Raw genomic sequence first — 24,037 nt, forward strand, 5'->3', positions numbered from 1 at the left:
AGAAATAAAATCTATAGCCTAACTTAACCAGACGATGGGTAGGCTATAGGCTAGTCCACTCATCTTCATTGTGGCCTTGGAACAGAGGAGCCTCAGTTCGACCCCAACAATCCCGATTTGGACATGGTTCACCTCACAGGTAACCCAGTTCCTCACATGTCTGTTTGCACAGTGACACCTGATTGACAAAGACCCAGAGCAGATGCTTCAATGATCAAGTTGTGCTCTTCTGAGTTGGTTGAAAAAAATCATATCTAGTAGCAAAGGTCTATCGGGTAAAATATTTATTATTCTCAGAATAGTTTATTAATGAAGCCTATAGGTGTACTATATTATGCATATTAATAGCCTATAGGCCCTATCAAACTCTGCAGCTATATCCATTTATAGGCAACACATAGCATGGGGTTAGTATTTTTAATGATGTAACCAATAGACAGTGGGATGGCGAAGGAGATGAGGTTGTATTCATGTCATACACAACGATTATTAGTCCAATAGACGTTGGTGGAGAGATTCTGGCTCCAGAGGAGCAGTGCATCGCGCTGTAAAGTATTCTCGTTGGTAGGGGAGCGACGTCAGGTCTGCAACGGTGAGAGGGAGGGAGAGGGGTGGAACGAGCCAAATAATTCACTCGTCCTGGTGTTTTAACAATTCAAGGGGTTGAGCAAATTCTTTTTTGTGTTTCCAAGAAAAAATCACGTACCAAGTTCGTTCTCTCTAAAGCTCAAACCGCACTGCTAACGCGCAGAGTAGGCTACAGTTCAGTTCACGAGCTGTTGAATCACACCAAGGCAGGGTTAACACGGGCGCTCACGCGTGACCGGGAGTTTACTCGAGAACCGTTATACCGGAGAAAGATAAGCAAGTCTATTAAGATGAGATGCTGGACGACTTGCCCTAACTACGTCTCAATGGAACGTAACTTTCTGCTATTTCCTTCGTGAAGACAGAAAATTACCATTTGGAAAATAAATGGATTCAAGCTTTTAATATTTCATGAGGTAATATAATAATGTTATTGCCTATCTTCAGTGTAATCTGCCTGTCTACATGCTTTGAAAACAAGCTCAGGCGTAGTGGAGTCAATCTGAAAACGGCGTACTTGGATAGGCTCAGCTTCTTTAATGCGATTAGTGTTAGGATATACTTTCTACTTTCTTTTTTCACGCGTTATTTGACTGCCTTGGTAGTGATGGTGAACGTGACAACGCTGTAGCCTATTTCAACAATAAAAGCTAAAGCAGTAAACCGTTGTTGTATGTTGCGGTATAATATTATGGAGATGAATAACATGGTCTATAAAAAATGAAATTATAACTGATATGAACATGTAGCCTATAGTCAAATATGAAAGTCACAATTTCTATACATTTCACCTATACTCAAAGAAGTTATAGCCTAAATAATGATTATTTTCACAATATGATTTTTAGGTTACTGTAAATATGATGAAAATCACAAAAAGTTAAGAACAGATATTTACCCAATTTCAAAAATATGCCAGGAGCCGTTGTCTGAGATTGTACTTTTCTTTATGGGTAGTAGCCTAGATGCTGTGTAGAAATGACATAAAATGTCATATTAAACACCAAAATACCAGTCTTATACATGTTTCAGGGCCCTGTGAAGGTATTCAGAGCTTATTGACATTAAAGTTATGAGAACTATGGATGCAAGGACTGACCATCCATAATATTACAATGATAGTTTTAACCATGTTTTGAGGCTATACAGGGTTTGTTTACATTTACATTGTTTAGAAACAGTGGAGTAAAAAAAGGTTTTATTTTAGGTTCTGATGAGGTAAGACTGTTGAACTAAGCTCATGAGGCATTTGTAAGTTATATCCTTCAAGAATCAATGGGTTTATTAAGTCCAAAATTGATGTAGCAACTATGGATTCAAGCTTTAATATAGAACGTTAAACAAACAACAATTCTATCTGTTCTGTTTAAGATTAAAAATACAGTCTTCTTATTAGAGCCATTATCCTTAAATAATGTTACAAATATTATTATTAGTATCATTAACCATTGATAATGATAATAGTAATGCAAATACTATCGATCTTATTCATATATTTTTTATACAGACCGACTGCCAGATAATGATTTTAGAATATGCTTTTAGAATTATATGATCACAAATTACAAACAAATAATGTTATCTACATATGGGAGTCTAAATAATATCCTTTTCATTTACATTAATATAAGAAATACCAAAATACAAAGCACTTGAACAATGATGTGGGATGTCGCTAAAATGTGGACTATAATTCATATTTTATTTTTTATTTGTTTTAAACATTACATCCTGGGATGTTCTGTTAGGTAGGATACTGACATTTGTAGCCAATAAATCAACTAAACAACTGATTTAAACAGGCCTAATTTTGCAGAGGGAATCCAGCATTAGAGAGCTGTTTTCCAGGTGAGAGATTATACAGCACCATACTCACTTACTACTTTGGTACCATTACATTTTTTGTTGAGATAGGTCAGTTTGACATCCAGAATTATTTGCGCTAATGGCGGGCTAACAAGCCCAAGGCTACGTGATGTGATTCTACTGACATAGCTGAGTTGTACCTGCCAGAGACATACATACAACAACAAGGATGCAATGTACTGATGCACAGTCAGACAATCCCCCCCCCCCCCCCCACTCTCTGCAACACAACACCAGATGCATGAGACTGGCTTCTGCACAAAATGGCAGGTCAGGTTTGAATTTATGGCAGCTGTCTCAATAACATGCATCATATCTATATTTCAGACTGGGAGGCAAAAACACAGACACAGATACACAGACAGATACAGGCAAAGACAAACACACACACACACACACACACACACACACACACACACACACACACACACACACACACACACACACACACACACACACACACACACACACACACACACACACACACACACACACACAGACAGACAAATACGACACAAAATGTACTGAGATATAGATACATTGCATGCTCCCCCCTCCATTTACTGTCATGGTATTGCTCCTCATAAAAAACTCAGGAGTTGCCTAAAAGCAACAGTTGCTAATTGAGTTTGGCCAGCTCCCAGCATATCAGATTTACCACTGAGAATAGCCTCCCTACTGCACCCAGAGTACACACACACACACACACACACACACACACACACACACACACACACACACACACACACACACACACACACACACACACACACACACACACACACACACACACACACACACACACACACACACACACACACACAGTCTGCCATGAATAGTTTAGTGGATTATATGTCTGGGAGTGACACAGATATAAACAGAGGGCTAGCTCAGTGTGTTTAGTTAAACAGGGTAAGTGAAAGGGCCCTGTTCAGGAGGGTAACAAAGTACCACGGCTGATTTGCAGCGCGCCTTATCTTTATTCGCTTTAGCAAATGTCTGCGTTGGTTTACAGTTGGAGCCCCTTTTCTTTCATCCTAAGAGAGAGCACTCTAATTGTTTACATGCCTGAGATTAAGGGGGGGCCGGGGTGAGTGTAAAACTCTCCGAAATGTACACTGTAGACCTTTATATGTACTTCCAAAATGGCACCCTATTCCCCATATAGTGCAGTACTTTTGAAAAGCGCCCATAGGACTAGTAGTGCGCTATATAGAGAATCATGTGCCATTTGGGACGTAGAGCTACAGTTTGAGTCTGTATGGTAAAATGGCTGGGGGAATGGTTGCTATGGGAGAGGAGAGGGCATTGTGAAACTGAACTGTATGGAGCAGACGAGGCTATACCAGGCTGTCTGTGAGTCTGTGTCTCTCATGAAAGATGTTTGTCTTCGAGATGGGTTTAGAGCCGTGAGAAAGCGAAGCTTAGCTGGTGACCTGGACTAATGGAATGAACAGTGTTTAGGAGCCGTTACATAAAACCATCCCGCCGTAATGCTATAAGAGTAAATATTTAATCCAACTCTTCTGACGAACAATTAATCTTGACCCTGTGTGCTTGGTATTGTGGTCTCCTAGCATGCAGATTGAGTAATTAGCTTATGTCTAGAATTTCTTATGATTTACAAGTTAATATGAAAATATATATTAGGAATTTTGTCATTTTATTTATCAAACTTAACGTCAGAGAATCAAAATGGCGATTGTACCAAAATAACAGAAATAGAAGTATTCAATATGGCCGCTGGTCCACCCATCACAGAGCGCAGAGTGGAATGGGATTGTCTGTTCTAGTCATTATAATTCTATGGCCAGAATGTTGCTTGAATATTTATGATTACCTAATATTTGTGTATATATGATGACCTAACAAGCACAACAGTGTAGTTGTATGTGGGAATATGGGTCCTGTAATTTGAATTCTATGTGTGGAACAACCAAGTTTGCTCACTACTCTTCCATCTTTTCACATGAATGGAGAGCAGAGCTGAGGGTACAGTATGCAGTAGACGATTCAGACGCAGGTCCTCCTGTAAACTCACATGGAACCTCAGTGCCAAACTAGATCAGCTCTATTTTGTATGAATGAGGGCCCATCATCATATTTGGGTCATTGTGACCAAATTCCCCCAATGGCACATGGCCCTTGCTGCAGTAATCCACCTTGAAATGACTTTGCCTACACAATTCAACAGATATTTCTATTAACAATAGTTAGTAGCTTGGGGACAAAACAGTGACCTGGTTTCCAAGAACGGAAAAATTTATTCCAAGAAATATCACACAATGAGAGAGCATGCCTGAATTAATTAATTAAAAAAAATATATATTCTCTCATTGCAAACATTTTTAGTTGAGTACGCACATTCAAATGTCTATTAATGCATTGCAAGAATGAGGCATTGACTTCTGTATCCTTGAAATGTCCCTGTAAGGTTTGATACTAAATAATTGATCTTCCAGAAATGTTTAAAAATGTATCTTTCAATATAAATAGTAATTCATCATAAAAAAAAAAAAGTATTCTGTAAATAACAGAGACAAATTAAAGTAGACTTGTCTTTTACACAGACATGAATTCCATTGAAGAACGTCATTCAGGGTGTGGGATGACGACAATTAATGATCTGATAAATATTTTTTTACTGTGTCCCCTTTAGTTCATAAGTATAGTTTTTTCCTCCCATTGGTCATTCTACAAATGTTCATGAGAAAATATTGAATTAATTAGAAGCTTTCCAGTAAAATGTGTTCAATTTCCTTACAGTATTAATAGGGATTATTATTGTAGAGATACAAAATTAATAGCAATTGCTATACAAGTACATTATATAAATGTACTTAATGTCAATTAGTAGTTGAAAAAGTAAATAATAGCTAAATATTTAGTCATGATGAAATAATCTACTACTTTTTTGGGGGGGTTCAACTTTGTAGCTTAAAGGGATGTTACATTTTGTTAGTGCACAGTGTATTTCGTTGGAACATATTTGTCCAGTCCATTTTATGGGAATGTGATATATTTAAGTATTTTAAGAGACAGTGTAGTATTGGTATTGTAAGTCTGTTATTATCTGTATATTTAACTATTTTAAGAGACAGTGTAGTATTGGTATTGTAAGTCTGTTATTATCTGTATATTTAACTATTTTAAGAGACAGTGTAGTATTGGTATTGTAAGTCTGTTAGTATCTGTAGAGATGCTTTGTTTTATTTGAGTATTATAGTAAGTCTGTGTCACAGATATTCTATTACATTACTATATAAGTTCTATCTGTAATTCTATGGTCCATGTATTGTAAGTCTGTGTATTGTAAGTCTGTGTATTGTAAGTCTGTGTATTGAACTGAAGCCGTTGTTCATCTCATAGAGATGCTCCAGGAGAAGGCCTCAGCTGTGACGGATGACAGTGTGACTGGGGTCCAGCCTGGAGGGTCCCCAGACCTCAGCCCTAACTCCTCACACTTGGGCCTGCCTACAACTCCCAGCACCCCCCAGGGCAATGAGCCAGACCAGGTAATCATGGGTATTGTAGGCTCTCAACACAGAGCCAGAACCACAACTGCAAAGGTATTGTATGTTCAGAAGTTTCTTATTCATGGAAATGACCAAATGGGTATGTGTCCTTGCTCTCAATTTCAATAAATGTTGACTTGACAAAATTATTGGCCGTATTAAATCGTGGGTGTTTTTATTTCTAGTCGGTGGATACCCTATCAATTGGGAATGATTTATTGAGAATGAACTGGTTTAACTTAAAAATGCAAATGGTATAATCTGAGTTGTCTATAAGCCCACAACAGGTCGCCAACCCTCATGGCTGTCTCTACCTTTCTCTATTTAGAATATTGAGAACATCAAGGTTCTTCTTCATGAGAGGGAGCTGTGGAAGAAGTTCCATGAGGCGGGAACAGAGATGATCATAACGAAAGCAGGCAGGTGAGTACCTACAGTTCATATATCACAGCAATACATGGGCTATACCATATTAGTAGACTAGCACTACACATTATATACTACACTACACTATGCTAAACTGTACCAGACTCATCTGAGACTCTCCAAAAATATGGGTTACTTTTGCTAATTGCGTAGCTGCTTTCAATAGTGTTAAAATGTAGTCATTATGCACCTCCATTTTGAGCAGCTATGACCATCTGTTGGAGCTAAGGCAACCAATTACACCATGCTACAGTTATGGCACCTTGGGTCTCAGGTAGTGGTAGAGTCGTCATGTCTGCCCCAGTGAATATCTAATTGAAAACACAACCCCACAGCCCTGCTCTGTGTGTTAGATTGAATGCCGCCCCGTGGATTAGACAGTCTGGCCCTTAACCTGGACTTTAACCAGAAGATGACTAGATGCTTTCTAACCAACCTCCGCCCACCCCTCATTCCTCACAGGGGCTTTTTCCCAGTCCAAAATGTAAAAGGTCACCACAATTTTTCTTTAATGCCGCATCACTGTGAAAGATGGGCTTTCCCTTGTCCAGCTGATAAAGTGTGCTGAGAATTCCTTAAAACCTTTGAAGGGCCCGGCCTCAGAGTGACGCTTAGCTACGCAGCTCCGCCAGCTGCACTCAGCTGGAAAACCTGACTGACTGACTAGGCTTATCCAGTCAGTCAGCCTGAGAAGCCAGAGAAGAGCAGGACGGCGTCCCAAATGGCACTCTGTTCCCTTTATAGTGCACTACTTCTGACTCAAGCCCATGGTGAGCATGAATAGGGTGCCATATGGGACGCACACCAGGTTTATGTTGCTCCGTAATGGAGCAGGAGCAGCTACAGTACGTAATTCAATAATTCTAAGAATGAACTCTGTCTGAACTGAGGTGAAGTATAAAATGTTATTGAACATAAACATTTATTGTAAATTTAACCAGTTGTAGGCCTCAACACAGTGGGCGAGAGTTGGTTTTGTTGAGAATGTTATAGAAAACTATAGGTGCCAAAATCGTAATCTGAATCTCTATGCAAAAATGACGAGTAAATATAGCAAGGCTGCTTCACTGCTACACCAGCTCTAACTAGACATTTTGCTCGACATTTTGCTCTCTAACAGACATATTGTTGTTCAAGTTGCAGCTGAGACTGTCAAAACAATTCAATGCCAATTTATCCCAACAGAGACTTTTTCATAGAGGAATCTGGAAGGAGCATCAAGCAGTAGTGCTAGGTGCTGCTAGATGCTAAAGGATCTGATGAGCTAGCAGGTTTTAATCAGTCTCAGTACATGAAGGATGAATGAATGAACAAATTAATAAATTAATGAATGAAGGTTCTCAGGACAGTGAGAGGTCAACACCCTATAGAGGGCGGGCAGTGTCCGGTCAGCACTCCTTGGAAGGGGTAGAGTGGCAGGGCTAGGAAGAAGTTATGGCTGTGTCTTTAGACTAGACCATGGCTTGGGAAACATACTGCCAGTTCAGCCCTTCAGCCTCTTACAGTGCAGTTTGGCCCTTCAGCCTCTTACAGTGCAGCTTGTCCCTTCAACCTCTTACAGTGTAGCTTGGCCCTTCAGCCTCTTACAGTGTAGCTTGGCCCTTCAGCCTCTTACAGTGCAGTTTGGCCCTTCAGCCTCTTACAGTGCAGCTTGGCCCTTCAGCTTCTTACAGTGTAGATTGGCCCTTCAGCCTCTTACAGTGCAGCTTGGCCCTTCAGCCTCTTACAGTGTAGCTTGGCCCTTCAACCTCTTACAGTGTAGCTTGGCCCTTCAGCCTCTTACAGTGTAGCTTGGCTCTTCAGTCTCTTACAGTGTAGCTTGGCCCTTCAGTCTCTTACAGTGTAGCTTGGCCCTTCAGCCTCATACAGTGCAGCTTGGTCCTTCAGCCTCTTACAGTGTAGCTTGGCCCTTCAGCCTCATACAGTGCAGTCAGTGAACTCCTGACTGAGGAACGTAGATGTAGTTTGTTATTGTGAGTGCCACAGTCTCAGTCTTAATCCTTGCTCTTTAACATACCCAGGCAGTGCTCCAACTCTCCCCTCTCTCCCTATCTGTACACACGGTGCTCCTTCTCGCCTCTCTTTCTCTCTGTACACAGTCCGTCAGTGGGAGCGGTGGTGGAGGGGTGATTAGAGGACCCCGGCGCCCGCTTTCAGCAGCGTCTAGCGGGGCCTGGAACGCTCCATCATCCCCCTGCCGCTCCTTTTGATCTCCCTCAGTGCTGGAGGTTCCCAGAGACTAGATGGGAGTCCCAAAAGGTACCCTATTCCCCATGTAGTGCACTACTTTTGACCAGAGCCCTATGGGCCTTGGTCAAAAGTAGTACATTATAAATTAAATAGGGTACCATTTGGAACAGAGCCTGGATAGATCCGTGGACTGGAGGGCCTAGGAGGCAGGGAGGCACCTAGTGCTGAGCTGCTAGGAAAACAGCTGGCTCACGCCACACAAACACACACCCACACACTGACACTGATATCATACACATTCTCCATCTCCATTTCTCATTCTCTCCAGTCCTCTACACACACAAACACTCTCTCAGACACGCACGTGCACAGAAAACGCATGCCTTGGGAAAATGTGGCAATCAGCTGGTCCTGACTGCTCCTGAGTTTTGACAGGCACTCGCTCTAACAAATGAATCCCTATTCCATTGTTCATGCATTGTCATATTCTGTTTTGGATGACACAAAGGCGTGCTTTTGAGTAAAGTGCTGCACTTCAAGGGGATGGACAGTACAACTTGGATATTTTACCATGGCTGTTTGGCAGCTTTACCATGGAAACCACATCATCTGTCATCAGGCAGGGCTGAGGTGGCTGAGCCATTGAGGTCCCCGATTAGCCATTAGACATGCTATGTGATCCAGTGTGGGCCCCCTCGCAGAGCTGTGCTATGTTACCCCTTCGTGGAGCTGAGTCTTTTGGAAATGGACTCAGATAGGGAGATGGTATTTCTAGGGCCTGATCGTGCAATGTTTCCACAGTAACTGAGGGGTTACTGTACACCACTATTTCTATCAAGTCATGTCTTTGTGGGAAAATGGAATCATGGATGTGCTGAAAAGCCAATAGCAATAATGGTAGGGTGGGTTACATAGAAATAGCCTTATATCCTTCTAGAGACCTCCTGATCTATTGACACAGGCCTCAATATGGGCCTGGTTGGATGGTGTGAGTGGGGCTGGGATGAGCTGCAGATCTGTTTTGGATGTTCCCCTCAGATTAAAATGTCTTTCTGTGAGCATGACACCAGGACTGATCTCCTCACTGATTGGATTTGGAGCCTGAGAGAGACAGAGAGAGATTACCTGCCTTCAATCCCCTCTACCGTACGGGGCGGGTTGAGTATTTACAGTAATGTGATCCATGAACAAAACTTTAGCTAGGGCTCCTGTCAGGCCAGAAAGATCTGGGATGGGTCCTTTGAAGCCTTGTGCGTTAGCAACAGATAGAGGCTGAGTCCCAAATGGCACCCTATTTCCTACATAGTGCACTACCTTTGATGCACCCAGAGCCTTATGCTTGGCCTGCTTAGGGGGCCAGCTATCTGCCCGCTCTTACACTCATCTATTCAGAGAGCATGTCACTGTCAGCCTTTCACAAGTGTGTCTCACACTCCCACTATTTTAACCGGTTGTCAGGAGAAGGGGAAGCAGCAGATCAACTGTACTGGAGTACAGACCCTTTGACCGACCATACTCTCAGGGGGTGATGCGGTACGATGACAAGTCAGATGTTCAAAGTGCTGTCCGATCTGAACCGCCATTAAAAAGCACTTAGGGGTTTATAAGGGGTGCTGCAGATCCCTTTGCAACTTTTTGCTTTGCAGATGGGATGAAAAAGAGAGCCGTTTCACAGGGAAGAGGTCACGGAAGGTAGGGCTATTCATGTGTTTTATGGCCTTGTCTGCTATATTAGCATATTCTGTCTATCATTCCCAAGTCTCTCTCTCTTGCTCTCTCTCTGAAACGGATGAGAGCAGAGAACTATTTTTATGGCGGTGCTGCCGATGCACTCTCAAAAACCATCAGGTGAAATGTAGGAACATGCCACTGGGCACACCACGTCATTTCAACATGGAAATGTGGGTAATATTTGGTTGAAATGTTGGATCAATTAAATTTCAACCTTTATTCACCCACTCAAAAAGACAGCCATACGTTTGTTGAATTCACTATGCTTTCAACCATCTAAAAGCCCAACCAAATTCCAATGGAAAAATAATGTCATATTTTCCGTCGCTGTTATCTAAATGTATTATCACTGCGCTTTCAACCATTTAAAAGCACAGAAAGTTCAAATAGGAATACAATGTCAGATATTTTGTATTTATACAACAACTTAATGTATTATCACTATATTTAATCTAATTAATTATATTCAACCAAATTACCTGGATTGCAGTTGAGATTCCATAAAAAGTACATCAATGCTGATTCTGCACAGATTATTATAGAAACTGTGTTGAGCTCTACATACCTGCATGCTATCTTTCTATGATACATGAACAAATTCTTATTTACAATGACGGCCTACCTTGGCCAACGCTGGGTGCCACCCTATGGGACTCCCAATCACAGCCAGATGTGATGCAGCCTGGATTTGAACCAGATACAGATAGTGACACCACCTGCACTGAGATGCACTGTTTTAGACCACTGCACCACTCAGAAGCCCATAAGAACATAAGAAGACATTTATAGTTACTGTAGACTAACCTCAAAATGTGGCCATGGATATGTTACTTATTTTAAGGTTGAATAAATACTGTTACATTAGTTTGTAAGATACAGACTAAAGTTAAAGCTATTACTGAATTACAAAAGTAATATTGTATTGTGTTTGGTGGACAACGCCACCAAATATCAAAATTGTATGGATATCTAATGCTTGGATAGTGGATAGTTTCATCTGAGCCACTGGCTTAATCTTATTCTTTAACCTTTATTTTTGATTTAGTTGGAGACGTGAATCCAACATATAATTTGTTCATTTATTGACAAGTTAATAGGCTATTTACTGTATTACAAAAGTGAAAGGGCCCGATTCTGATTTTGGAACACCTTTCCTACGCACTTCTCAGTAGTTAGTATTAAGACTTAACTTGTGTAGGTGTGTAACAGGATTTGCAGGCGTGGTTCACTTGTGTGCGCTGAATAAATGGAATTAAACCGCTGAAAACCCTCCCACTTGTTGACCAACAGATTTTCTCGTGGAGTTTTCATTCAAAAAGGTTTTCGGTACATTTACCTTAAGTCATCTCTTTAAATACAGTGTACCTTATAGTTTTAATTTTATTCACAGACTCACTAGAATATATCCAGAGAACGGGTTCAGAATATTAGAGATCATGAAAGAAAGTCATCTAAATATATGCATATTCTTCTACGTTTCGGCACCAATTGGTAGATAAAAAAATACTCTGATCTTGTAGATTATTTAGGGTTAGGAAGGATTTAGGAATCATAAAAAACAGGATAGGAGAGCATTTATGCACACAAAAAAAAGACAGTGGTTTGATTCATTCGGAAAATTTTCACATTCAGTTCTTCAACCCATGGTAATGTTGGAAGATTAGTGTACATAGAAATATAATAGGGAGAATAGTGTACAATAGCAGGCTATACCCTCGTCTATTGCCTGCACTAACCATTGAATTGTGTGATGACACAGCCGAGTATTGCACCATGCATCAGGTTCAAACTGTTACGGCTTGGTCTGCGCTTTACTCCATAACTATTTAATTAGCCTACATGTCTTTAAATATATATATATTATCAACTGTTACCAATGATCCTCAGCAACAACCACACAGCTGTAAACAAAACAATGTAATTAAATGGAATGATAATGTAGGCTATACCAACTGAAGGGAATTAACAGTAAATTACCCAGTAGTGGGTAATATTTAACCTGATAGAAATAGAAAACAGAGAAAGTCGGGTAGCCTATAATTAAGACATTTGAAAGTTCCCATCCCTGCAAGTTAAAATGTCTTACAATTTAAATTCTGCATTTCATAATCTTTACTGTGGGAAAGTTGATATGTTGATATGCTTCAGTTTGCTGCCATATGACTGGTTTCACATTTGTCTCCAGCAATTATAAGGTAAAATATATCATTTATATTTACAATTCTCTGATTCAAACGGATTACTCATTTACCTAGTTCTTATCAATAGCTCTCATCAAGTTGTAAATTACAGTGCATGGAGAATGGTGTTATTTGTATCAGGAAAAAGTATGCTTTTTCCACTTGGAACTGGTATGTTGGCTAGACATTATTTATGGTTTCTTTGCACGTAAATGTGGTGGAATTATGAGGGAATTAAGTCAAGGTCAGAATACGGCGTATCAGACACACCTCTTCCACACCTTCATTTATTCGATCCCCACCCAAAATAATAGCGGGTGAATAGCATGCTATTCTCATGCTTAAGTTCAAAATCAGTATACGCGTAGAGAGAAAAGGGCATAAAAAGGGAATTATGTTCCATTTACACACGCTTAACTTGGGTTGGAATCGGCCCCATATTGAATTGTGTTTGGTTGTCAATGCAACCAAATATCAGCATTTGAAGGAGATGTATATTTTGTGCCACTGACTTAGTCTGGCTTTAATTCCAGTTTGTCTAAAATTAATAATTGATTTGTTGGATTCACGTCTCCATCTCAACCAAGAATCAAATTGAAATAATAGGACTAAATCAAATCAAACTTCATGTAAAGTGCATTTAATGTTTGACTTGATTTCAAATCAAATCTAATTGTATTTGTCACATGCGCCGAATACAACAGGTGTTTGAGTGACCTGACAGTGAATTGCTTACATACTAGCCCTAATCCAACAATGCAGTTAAAAAAATAAGTTAAAAAATAAGTTAAAAAACACAAAAATATCAAATAATTAAAGATCAACAATAAAATAACAGTAGCTAGGCTATATACAGGGGGTACCGGTACAGAGTCAATAAGCGGGGGCACAGGTTAGTCGAGGTAATTGAGGTAATATGTACATGTAGGTAGAGATAAAGTGACTATGCATAGATAATAAACAGAGAGTAGCAGCATTCTAAAAATGGGGTTGGGGGGGTGCAAATAGTCCGGGTATTTGATTAGCTGTTCAGGAGTCTAATGGCTTGGGCGTAGAAGCATTTTGGACCTAGACTTGGTGCGTACCGCTTGCCATGCGGTAGCAGAGAGAACAGTCTATGACTAGGGTGGCTGGAGTCTGACAATTTTTAGGGCCTTCCTGCCTTTTGTCGTATTCTTTAAGTTAGATTTTTGGTTGAGGTGGGCACGTGAATCCAACATATCAATGATTAATTTGTAGAGAAACTGGAATTAAAGCCAGTCTAAGTCAGTGGCACAGATGGACCTATCCAAGCAGAAGATACATGTACATCTCCTTTAAATGTTGATATTTGGTTGCGTTGACAACCAAAGACAATTCAATATCCAGTTTGTCTACAAATGAATAATTGATATGTTGGGGTCACTTCTAATCATTAATATGTTGGATTCACGTCTCCATCTCAACCAAAAATAATAGTTATAGAATAGGACTAAATCTAGTCTAATCAAACTTTACATGCACTTAAAAAAAATACGATTTGATTTAGTCCAATTCTTTAACTTTTATTTTTGGTTGAGATGGAGACGTGAATCCAACATATTAATGATTCAATTGAAGATTACATTTGAAATCAACTAAAGCTTGAAACTCTAAGCCTATATGTATTGGATATTTAAGCAATAAGGCCCAAGGGGGTGTGGTATATGGCCAATATATCATGGCCCAGGGCTGTTCTTGCGCACAACGCAATGCAGAGTGCCTGGACACAGCCCTTAGCCGTGGTATATTGGCCATATACCAAAAACTCCAGAGGTGCCTCATTGCTATAATAAACTGGTTACCAACGTAAGTAGAACAGTAAAAATAAATGTTTTGTCATACCCATTGTCACGTTCCTGACCTTATTTCCTTTGTTTAGTCTTTGTTTAGTTGATCAGGACGTGAGCTGGGTGGGCATTCTATGTTTTGTGTTTCTATGTTGGGTTTGTTGTTTGGCCTAATATGGTTCTCAATCAGAAGCAGGTGTTTATCATTGTCTCTGATTGGGAACCATATTAAGGTAGCCTGTTTGCACTGTTGGTTTGTGGGTGATTGTTTCCTGTCTTTGTGTTCTGCACCAGATAGGACTGTTTTCGGTTTTCACATTTATTGTTTTGTTGCTTGTAGTGTTCACGTTATATTCTTTATTAAATCATGTTGAACACTAGCCGCGCTGCGTTTTGGTCCTCTCCTTCATCCCAGGAAGAAAGCCGTTACACCCATGGTATACGGTCTGATATACCACACCTTTCAGCCAATCAGCATTCAGAGCTCGAACCACCCAGTTTATACTTTTAGTTGAACCCTGGGTTGAATTTGAACAAAAGCTGTTGATGACTTTGCTAATGCTATAAGGCCTAAATAGTGTAATTGATGATATACAGTATGACTTATAAAGTATGGTTACATTTAATTTGCTCTGTTCAAGCTATCCCTTGGAATGACTTCGGTAGCAACAGTGAATAGATTTAGTTATTTTGAATACTGTGCGTTCTCTTTCTCATGATAGCACATTGGTAGTAGCCAGTGACACATATCAAAGCTAAACAGGGCTGGGCTTGGTTAAAACTCTGTATGGGAGACCAAATGAATAGCAGTAGATAGATTAACTCTCCAGTAGGAGGTACTACCCAGCCTATAGTTTTCTTTCTGATAGTGGATATAATGTTTCAAACTTACAAATTCAACATATTTGATACAAGGTTTGTCTATGTTGAACATTGGTTACAATGATGACAATACTGTGGTTGAATTTCCACCCTCAAAACATACTTTTACATTGATTACTTTTTTCAAATCCAATGTATTTTCCACATAGCTTCCACATCACAATATGTTGACAAATAACGTTGATTCAACCAGTTTGTGGTTACATACCTCCCTCAACTCTGTGATCTCCTGTGACCTCTCTAGCTGCTTACTCGTCCCAATCAGTCTCTAAGCCTGGCTTGAGCCGCTTTCTGAGTGCTAATCGTCCGCTCATCTGCCGCGGGGAGAACACTTTCCGTGCTGATGCTACACTCAGGGCTGCTAAAACCCTTCTGCAAAGCCGGAGAAGAGCCTCTTATGCATGTTTACCCTTTGCACTCAGCCCCATGGAGAGACACCTTGGGGCTAAAACAGATTTTCATTAGCTCATCTGAAGAGGGAAATCTTTTCCAGTGTAAGGTAGCTAGGTGAGGGAAGGTACTTAGGTGCTCAAAAAGCTTGGGTGACATCATTGCCCAAAGCGCCTTATCACCTTGATTCCCATTCAACATCCCTCAAAGCTCCAAGGTGTGAGGACAGCACGAAGACATAAGGCATTAAATTAACCTCCGTATTTACAGGTCTTACGATACTAAAGGTGCTTAGAAGCTAATGGCAGGTCTTTCCAAATTGGATCAGGATGAGGTGACTTTGTCACCAATAACTAAACACCTGCTGACCCAATTCGTGTTTGAGTGAGTTGGGGAGCGAGCATTAGGTCTAGTGGGTATTATGGTGGGTGAAATCATCATTAGGGAATGTCTAATTTAATGTAAGACCCTTCTCTTGTGTCCTTCACAGGAGGATGTTCCCCAGCTACAAGGTTAAAGTCACGGGCATGAACCCGAAAACGAAGTACATCCTCCTCACAGACATTGTCCCCGCCGACGACCATCGCTACAAGTTCTGTGACAACAAGTGGTGAGTTTAGTCAGAGACACATTTTTTTAAATGTGATCCTTTATTTAACCTGGAAGACCCTTAAGGAATCTACTTTATGAGGGAAACTTGGTCACCAAGACAGCAGCTATACAGTCAATACAAAAATGTACAGTTGAAGTCGGAAGTTTACATACACCTTAGCCAAATACATTTAAACTCAGTTTTTCACAATTCCTGACATTTGATCCTAGTATAAATTCCCTGTCTTAGGTCATTTAGGATCACCACTTTATTTAAGAATGTGAAATGTCAGAATAATAGTAGAGATAATGATTTATTTCAGGTTTTATTTCTTTCATCACATTACCAGTGGGTCAGAAGTTTACATTCACTCAATTAGTATTTTGTAGCATTGCCTTTAAACTGTTTAACTTGGGTCAAACATTTCGGGTAGCCTTCCACAAGCTTCCCACAATAAGTTGGGTGAATTTTGGCCCATTCCTCCTGACAGAGCTGGTGTAACTGCGTCAAGTTTGTAGGCCTCCTTGCTAGCACACACTTTTTCAGTTCTGCCCACAAATTTTCTATAGGATTGAGGTCAGGGCTTTGTGATGGCCACTCCAATACCTTGACTTTGTTGTCCGTAAGCCATTTTGCCACAACTTTGGAAGTATGCTTGGGGTCATTGTCCATTTGGAAGACCCATTGGCGACCAAGCTTCACCTTCCTGACTGATGTCTTGAGATGTTGCTTCAATATATCCACATAATTTTCCTCCCTCATGATCCCATCTATTTTGTGAAGTGTCCCTCCTGCAGCAAAGCACCCCCACAACACGATGCTGCCACCCCCGTGCTTCACGGTTGGGATTGTGTTCTTCGGCTTGCAAGCCTCCCCCTTTTTCCTCCAGACATAACAATGGTCATTATGGCCAAACAGTTCTATTTTTGTTTCATCAGACCAGAGGACATTTCTCCAAAAGTACAATCTTTGTCCCCATGTGCAGTGGCAAACCGTAGTCTAGCTTTTTTTATGGAGGTTTTGGAGCAGTGGCTTCTTCCTTGCTGAGCGGCCTTTCAGGTTCGGTCGATATAGGACTTGTTTTACTGTGGATATAGATACTTTTGTGCGTGTTTCCTCCAGTACCTTCAGAAGGTCCTTTGCTGCTGTTCTGGGATTGATTCTGCATTTCGCACTAAAGTACGTTCATCTCTAGGAGACAGAACACGTCTCCTTCCTGAGCTGTATGACGGCTGCGTGGTCCCATGGTGTTCATACTTGCGTACTATTGTTTATACAGATGAACGTGGTACCTTCAGGCGTTTGGAAATTGCTCCCAAGGATGAACCAGACTTGTGGAGGTCTGCAAATTTTTTTCTGAGGTCTTGGCTGATTTCTTTAGATTTTCCCATGATGTCAAGCAAAGAGGCACTGAGTTTGAAGGTAGGCCTTGAAATACATCCACAGGTACACCTCTAATTGACTCAAATGATGTCACTTTGCCTATCAGAAGCTTCTAAAGCCATTACATAATTTTCTGAAAGGCACAGTCTACTTCTGACCCACTGGAATTGTGATACAGTGAATTATAAGTGAAATAATCTGCCTATAAACAATTGTTGGAAACATTACTTGTGTCATGCAGAAAGTAGATGTCCTAACCGACTTGCCAAAACTATAGTTTGTTAACAAGAAATTTGTGGAGTGGTTAAAAAAAATGTTTTAATGACTCCAACCTAAGTGTATGTAAACTTCCGACTTCAACTGTACATATTAAAAACAGACAATACAGCAATACATACAATACACCAGTATAGAAAATATACATAGACAATTGTAAAATCCTGCCAAAAACCTTGTCAGAGTGGTTCTTCCAGTTTGCAGTATTGCTCAAGTTCTTCTCTAAGCTCAGGGCTTAGATGAGTAACATCCTTAATGGTTGTTATGAGAAATCCACCTACTCGTCTCCGTCTCAGATGCTGCTTGGCTTTAGACCTCAGGAGTCAGGGACGTTTTGAAATGGAAAGGGGGGTCAAGAAATGGGGAGGTTAGGGAGGGTGGGGAGGGAGTGGTGAGCTTAAGGAAGGTGAAAGTAGCTATTATCTTCTCAACCCCACAGCTTCACCCCCACCCCCACCACTCAGCAGAGGCCTTCCTCTCACCATAGGAAAATAATCACCAACGCTGTAGAGTAGACAATAACGGTGGGTGCAAATGAGAGAGACATTTAACACTCAGACAGTTTTATATGCTTGAGGTGATGCTGCCTCCCACATACAGTATACACACAGACACGCAGTACACACACAGACAAGCACACATGTGCACACACACACACATCCCAGGCGGAGGGCCCTTTCCTCGGCAGGCTCTTGAACAAACACTTTACATGCTGTGACATTATGCAAACCAAATGAATGGAAGGGTACAATTACCATGTTTTCTGCATTATATTCTTTATTTATACCCCCCCCTAACAAATGTCATGTTGGATAATGTAACGTTGTTTCATGTGTAACCATACAGCACCAGAAAGGGTTGTAACCATAGGGGATCCCTTTTTTTTGTGCTATATAGAACCCTTTTTTGAAGGTTCTATAAAGAACCATGCTAATACAGTTCTAAATGGAAGCTTTATGTTGCTATAAAGAACCCTTTCCTATAAAGCACTATAAAAGGTTCTATATAGCAGAATCCTTTTTGGTGTTATGATTACAACCCTTAATGGTTCTTTATAGAACCTATATGGAGAATGTTTTTTTTTATAGAACCATTATCAATCTCAAAAGTTATCCAAATAACCTTTTGAAGAACTATACAGGGTTATTTTTTTCTGGTTAGCCATATTATAGTGTGAAAATTCCATAGGTTTTATTGTTGTGTTCATTGACAAGCTTAATCAGGTGTGCTAGCTCTGGGATGGCAGGGGGTCCTTAAGGAGAGAATTGAGAACCACTGACTGAAGCAACAGTTCTCAATTGACACAAGGCCATACATGAGTCTTTCACAAAACACTGTCATTGGCCATAGTCATTTTCAATATGGCATAGCAAAAAAGATGAGAAACTGTATTGACACTCGGATTTACAAAAAGACCGGTGCTCAAACCATGCCCCCAAATTTTCTAATGATCCGCCACCCCTACATTTTAATTATCACTAAAAGAGGAAAGAACCCTTTTTTGACTCTGCAAATTACAAATAACCATTTAACGGCTCAAAGGGTTCTTTGGGTCAGTATGGTTCCACATAGAACCATCACCCTTCACAAAGAACCCTTGAGGAACCCTTATTTTTGTGTGTGTATTGGTTAACAACATTTTCTTTGTGTTCAAGACCAACATGTGTGATGTCCATCTCCTACTCATCTGTTCATTCGTTCATTTGTATACATTCATTGATGGAATGGAGAGATGGAGCATGGGTCCAGGCACTTGCTGCCTTCAGTCATGGAAGGCCTAAATTGAGTCTGTTGTGTTTGAATAATGAGGAAAACCGACAGGTTTCTGTCAATTTAATCATTGCTCTTGTGAAAAGGAGCGCCTGGCTGCAGAGAAAAATCACCACTTCTCAGAACGAGAGAGAGAGGACACAAAAACAGTATGATGATCATTGAAATCTCTAGTACTGTAATATTTTTTGTGACAAGTCTGTCCACAGACAGCTTTGTTGTTATTGAGGTCATGTTATAATATTATGCCATGCCATGCATGCTCCTTGAGCACAGCAAGAGCAGTGCCTCATGTCTCAGTCGCTGCGCTAACTAAACTGTAGCTGCGGATTGTCATTAGCAAGCTGCCTGCTGGGCTGTACCCGCTGTCCTTCCAGTGACCCTATACCTTGGGTGATGCCGGTTTTGACTAGATGGGATACAGCTTATATCAGAATTGACCTGAACAAGGGCCTCCCGAGTGGTGTGGTGGTCTAAGGCACTGCATCGCAGTGCTAGCTGTGCCACCAGAGATTCTGGGTTCAAGTCCAGGCTCTGTCGACACCGGACACGACCAGAAGACCGATGGGGAGGCGCACAATGGGCCCAGTGTCGTCCTGGTTAGGGGAGGGTTTGGCCGGCAGGGATGTCCTTGTCCCATCGTGCACTAGCGACTCCTGTGGCAGGCCAGGCGCAGTGCATGCTGACACAGTCGCCAGGTATACGGTGTTTCCTCCGACACATTGGTGCAGCTGGCTTCCAGGTTAAGCGAGCATTGTGTTAAGAAGCAGTGCAGCTTGGCGGGGTTGTGTTTTGGAGGATGCATGGCTCTCGACCTTCGCCTCTCCTGAGTCCGTACAGGAGTTGCAGTGATGAGACAAGACTGTAACTACAAATTGGATACCACGAAAAAGGGGTAAAAAATACAATTTGACCAGAAAGAATTGACTTTTCGTAACATTGAGTCTGTTGTGATTGAATAATGAGGAAAACCAACAGGTTTCTGTCAATTTAATCATTGCTCTTGTGAAAAGGAGCGCCTGGCTGCAACTTACGCAGCAGGTTAGGAGAATTAACGTAGCAGGTTAGGAGAATTAGGTTAAGGTTAGGGTTAGCTAAAATGCTAAACCAAATCTACTTTTGAAGTCAATTTGACATTAACTGTATTCCTCTAGCCATGACTAGTGATGCCACCACAGCCTGCATCTGCCACTGCCCACCGGAGCGGCATCAACCATTAGCACTGCCGGCCGTGCAAATGACAAAACAACCATATCCAGGGTAGGGTGTACTGAAACCAGAATCCTAGTCACGCCAAGAAAAATATACATCCCAAATGGCACCCTAATCGCAGGGCCCATAGTCAGAAGTAGTGCACTATGTAGGGAATAGGGTACCATTTGAGACTTAAACAAAGCCTCCATAAAATGCACCACCGTGCTTTGCTTTCTCCAGCAGCCATTTTGGTTTTTTTAACAGCCATTTGTTGCAGATCTTTGTGGGATGGCCTGGGAGGGCCTGGAATCCCAGCGTTTGCCAGTGTGGTGTTCTGGATTCTCTCAGCGACACCTTGGAGGAGCGTAATTAACAGTGATGTTACAGTTGAAACAACCACCAGCACCTCCAGTCTGAGAGAATGGTTCCTATAGCCCATAGAGTGAGGGCTGAAACGGCTGCAATTTTTTATGATTACTGACTGTAGCTACATGTGTTTGGTATAAAAAGGGATCCTTAAGTCTCAGTGGCCTTTCAGTGAGCCTGAATGGAGTCGTGGGGCTGCTGGAAGATTTGGCCATGCTGTGACAATATGGTTTGGTAGATCACAGGGCTGCTGGGTTGTATATGGCTGCAGGATTACCACAATGGCTGAGTCATCTTGGCAGAGTAATGGCCATTGGTTGCTGCTAGCTAAGGGGTCTTTATGAGGATGATGATGTTGCACCTTAATTTGTCTCTTCATCTCCCTCTCTCCTTCCCACTCTCGTTCTTCTCTCTTCTCCTCATTTTTCTACTCAGGATGGTGGCAGGCAAGGCGGAGCCGGCCATGCCAGGGAGGCTCTATGTCCATCCAGACTCCCCAGCTACAGGAGCCCACTGGATGAGGCAGCTGGTGTCCTTCCAGAAGCTAAAACTCACCAACAACCACCTGGACCCCTTTGGGCATGTGAGTGACCCTCCGTCTACCTACCTACAGCATCCCAGCACACAGGCTAACATTCACTCAAATCAGTGGCGGTCGGTGCCATTTAAGATGAGGATTATATATATTTTTTTTATGAGCACAGCCTTATTTCTATTATAGCATATTGGATGACTGTCATTCATATTCCATTCACCCAGTTCAATGTAACAGTGATAGGTTTAGGCTACTACATGATACTCAAATTTTCCCTGTACCCTTCATGATGTAGGTGCACAGGTTGAGAGAAATTTGAGTAATCAAGGTGATAAACAGTGACACATTCAATACTGCCGTGCCTGCATCTAGCTGATCTAGGGTGTAATCATTAGTCCAACAGTTGCAAATGAGAGTTTCTGTTGGACAAATTCAGGTATGTTTATCACTGTTTTGTTCCGTTTGCTTCCATTTAAGAAACCTTTTTAAACAGAATCGGTGCAATGAATACACCCCCGATCACACGCTAACAGTTCACTTTCATAGCACACGTGAGCACACGTGACACACCATTTCCCTTCGCTTGTGGACTTCAGTGCACAGCACATCAGCTGTCTGACACCAGACGATAAAACCTTCATATGACTGCTAAACCACTACACACAGCCGACATCATTGCCACGTCATAGTCAACTAGAACTACAAGAACTAATGCGTTAGTAAACCTAGTGTACAGTAAGAAAGTAGTTTAACAGTTACACCGGCGGGCCCCGGCGGCAATAAATTAATAAAACCAAAAGCTTACCTTGACTTGGAAGAGTTCCAGTGTTGGATAGCCATAGCCAGCTAGCTGACATAGTTTAACCTACTCAAACAGAGAGGGGTGCTAAGTGAAATAAAAAATAAAAAATACAACCAAATATAGCTCTCTCTCTCTCTCGCTTCTCCTTAATTTTGGAAGAAATTAATTTGTTCAAAACTGTTCAACTATCGTTTTTCTCTTTGAGGAAACTACTCACCACATTTTATACACTGCACTGCAGTGCTAGCTAGCTGTAGCTTGTGAATCAGTAATAGATTCATTCTCTGATCCTTTGATTGGGTGGACAACATGTCAGTTCATGCTGCAAGAGCTCTGATAGGTTAGAGGACGTCCTCCGGAAGTTGTCATAATTACTGTGTAAGGAGGTGAGAACCACGAGCCTCTTAAGTTTTGTATTGAAGTCAATGTACCCAGAGGAGGACAGAAGCTAGCTGGCCTCTGGCCAGGGGTGCCGTGTTTTTTCAATATTAATTATTAACCTATCATCATTAATATAATATTTTATTTACAATGTACTAATAAAACCAACGGTTCTTTTTCTTTTCTCGTTTTTGGAAAAAAGTAAACATCCAGAGAGCCTCTGTATTGCACAACCCTCCCCCTAAAGAAAAATCTGGCTTCCAAAAACTAAAAGAAAGACAGGAGAGAGAAAAGAAAGGGGGACAGTATGTCACCCAATTTTTCACAAAGGAAGGTGGGTGTAGTCCGTGAGTGGTGGAAATTAACCTGTTAGCGTAGTCCGTAGTGAAATAGGCAACTTTTGATCCCCTAACATTAGTTAGTTAATATCGTCACAGAAAATTCTGAGTGTTTACATTTCGCTCTCTCTTTTAGCCGACATTTAATCAATGCAGGCAAACTTTTAGCAAGCTATTCATTCTAAATCAGTTGTCCCTGCCCCTGCCTGGTGCCAAGCCCAACAGATGAGGCGTCAGGCTCAGCAGCCCTGTCTCCCCATACTCCTGAACCAGCCCTACTCCCAACTGAAGAAGGAGGTGAGCAGCATTGTGTTGAATGACATGTCAGTTAGCATAATTGCAGGTACTACAATACATTGAGGACAAGAAGGTGATTCTCCAGTCAGGAAAAGTCTCTCTTGACACAGCGGCAGCCAATATCAGAGCCTTAAAGGAAGAGATGCAGGCTCTTAGAGATGAATGGGAGTCTCTCCTGTCTGAGGCAACACTGATTGCTCCGCAAATGGATGTTGCCCCTCAATTTAGCAAGAAACATAGCTGCCAGAGGAAAAGGAAGAGAATCCATGATGAGAACTCTCAAGAGGAAACAGCTCAGGACAGTGCAGCAACGGTGTTTCAGAACAGTGTTTTTTACTGCTATGGACATCATACGTGACTTGGACACTAGGTTCCACACCACTGCAAAAATTGTAGAATCATTTTCTGCTGTTCTGAAAGTTGGGCAGATTAGTGAGGATAAAGTCCCTTCTGTGTGCCATCCACTGATCATGAGGCATTCCAGAGATCTTACACCTGAGTTTCAAAATGAAGTAAGACACCTGAAC

The 24,037-nt window shown here is 41.3% G+C and overlaps 1 protein-coding gene across 1 annotated transcript in view; it reads left to right on the plus strand.

Annotated features, from left to right (window-relative positions):
* The first annotated feature begins 582 nt into the window (after nt 1-582).
* LOC139548861 (T-box transcription factor TBX4-like) overlaps nt 583-24,037 on the plus strand; it is a 36,039-nt gene continuing 12,584 nt past the window's right edge. The window contains exons 1-5 of the mRNA XM_071358758.1: nt 583-1,004; nt 5,824-5,969; nt 6,298-6,392; nt 16,067-16,186; nt 21,593-21,740. Of these exons, the coding sequence (XP_071214859.1) occupies nt 5,826-5,969; nt 6,298-6,392; nt 16,067-16,186; nt 21,593-21,740 (507 nt within the window). The 5' untranslated portion in view covers nt 583-1,004; nt 5,824-5,825. The remainder of the gene's footprint in view (nt 1,005-5,823; nt 5,970-6,297; nt 6,393-16,066; nt 16,187-21,592; nt 21,741-24,037) is intronic.

This window comes from Salvelinus alpinus, chromosome 22 (assembly GCF_045679555.1).
Source record: "Salvelinus alpinus chromosome 22, SLU_Salpinus.1, whole genome shotgun sequence".
NCBI classification, from domain to species: domain Eukaryota; kingdom Metazoa; phylum Chordata; class Actinopteri; order Salmoniformes; family Salmonidae; genus Salvelinus; species Salvelinus alpinus.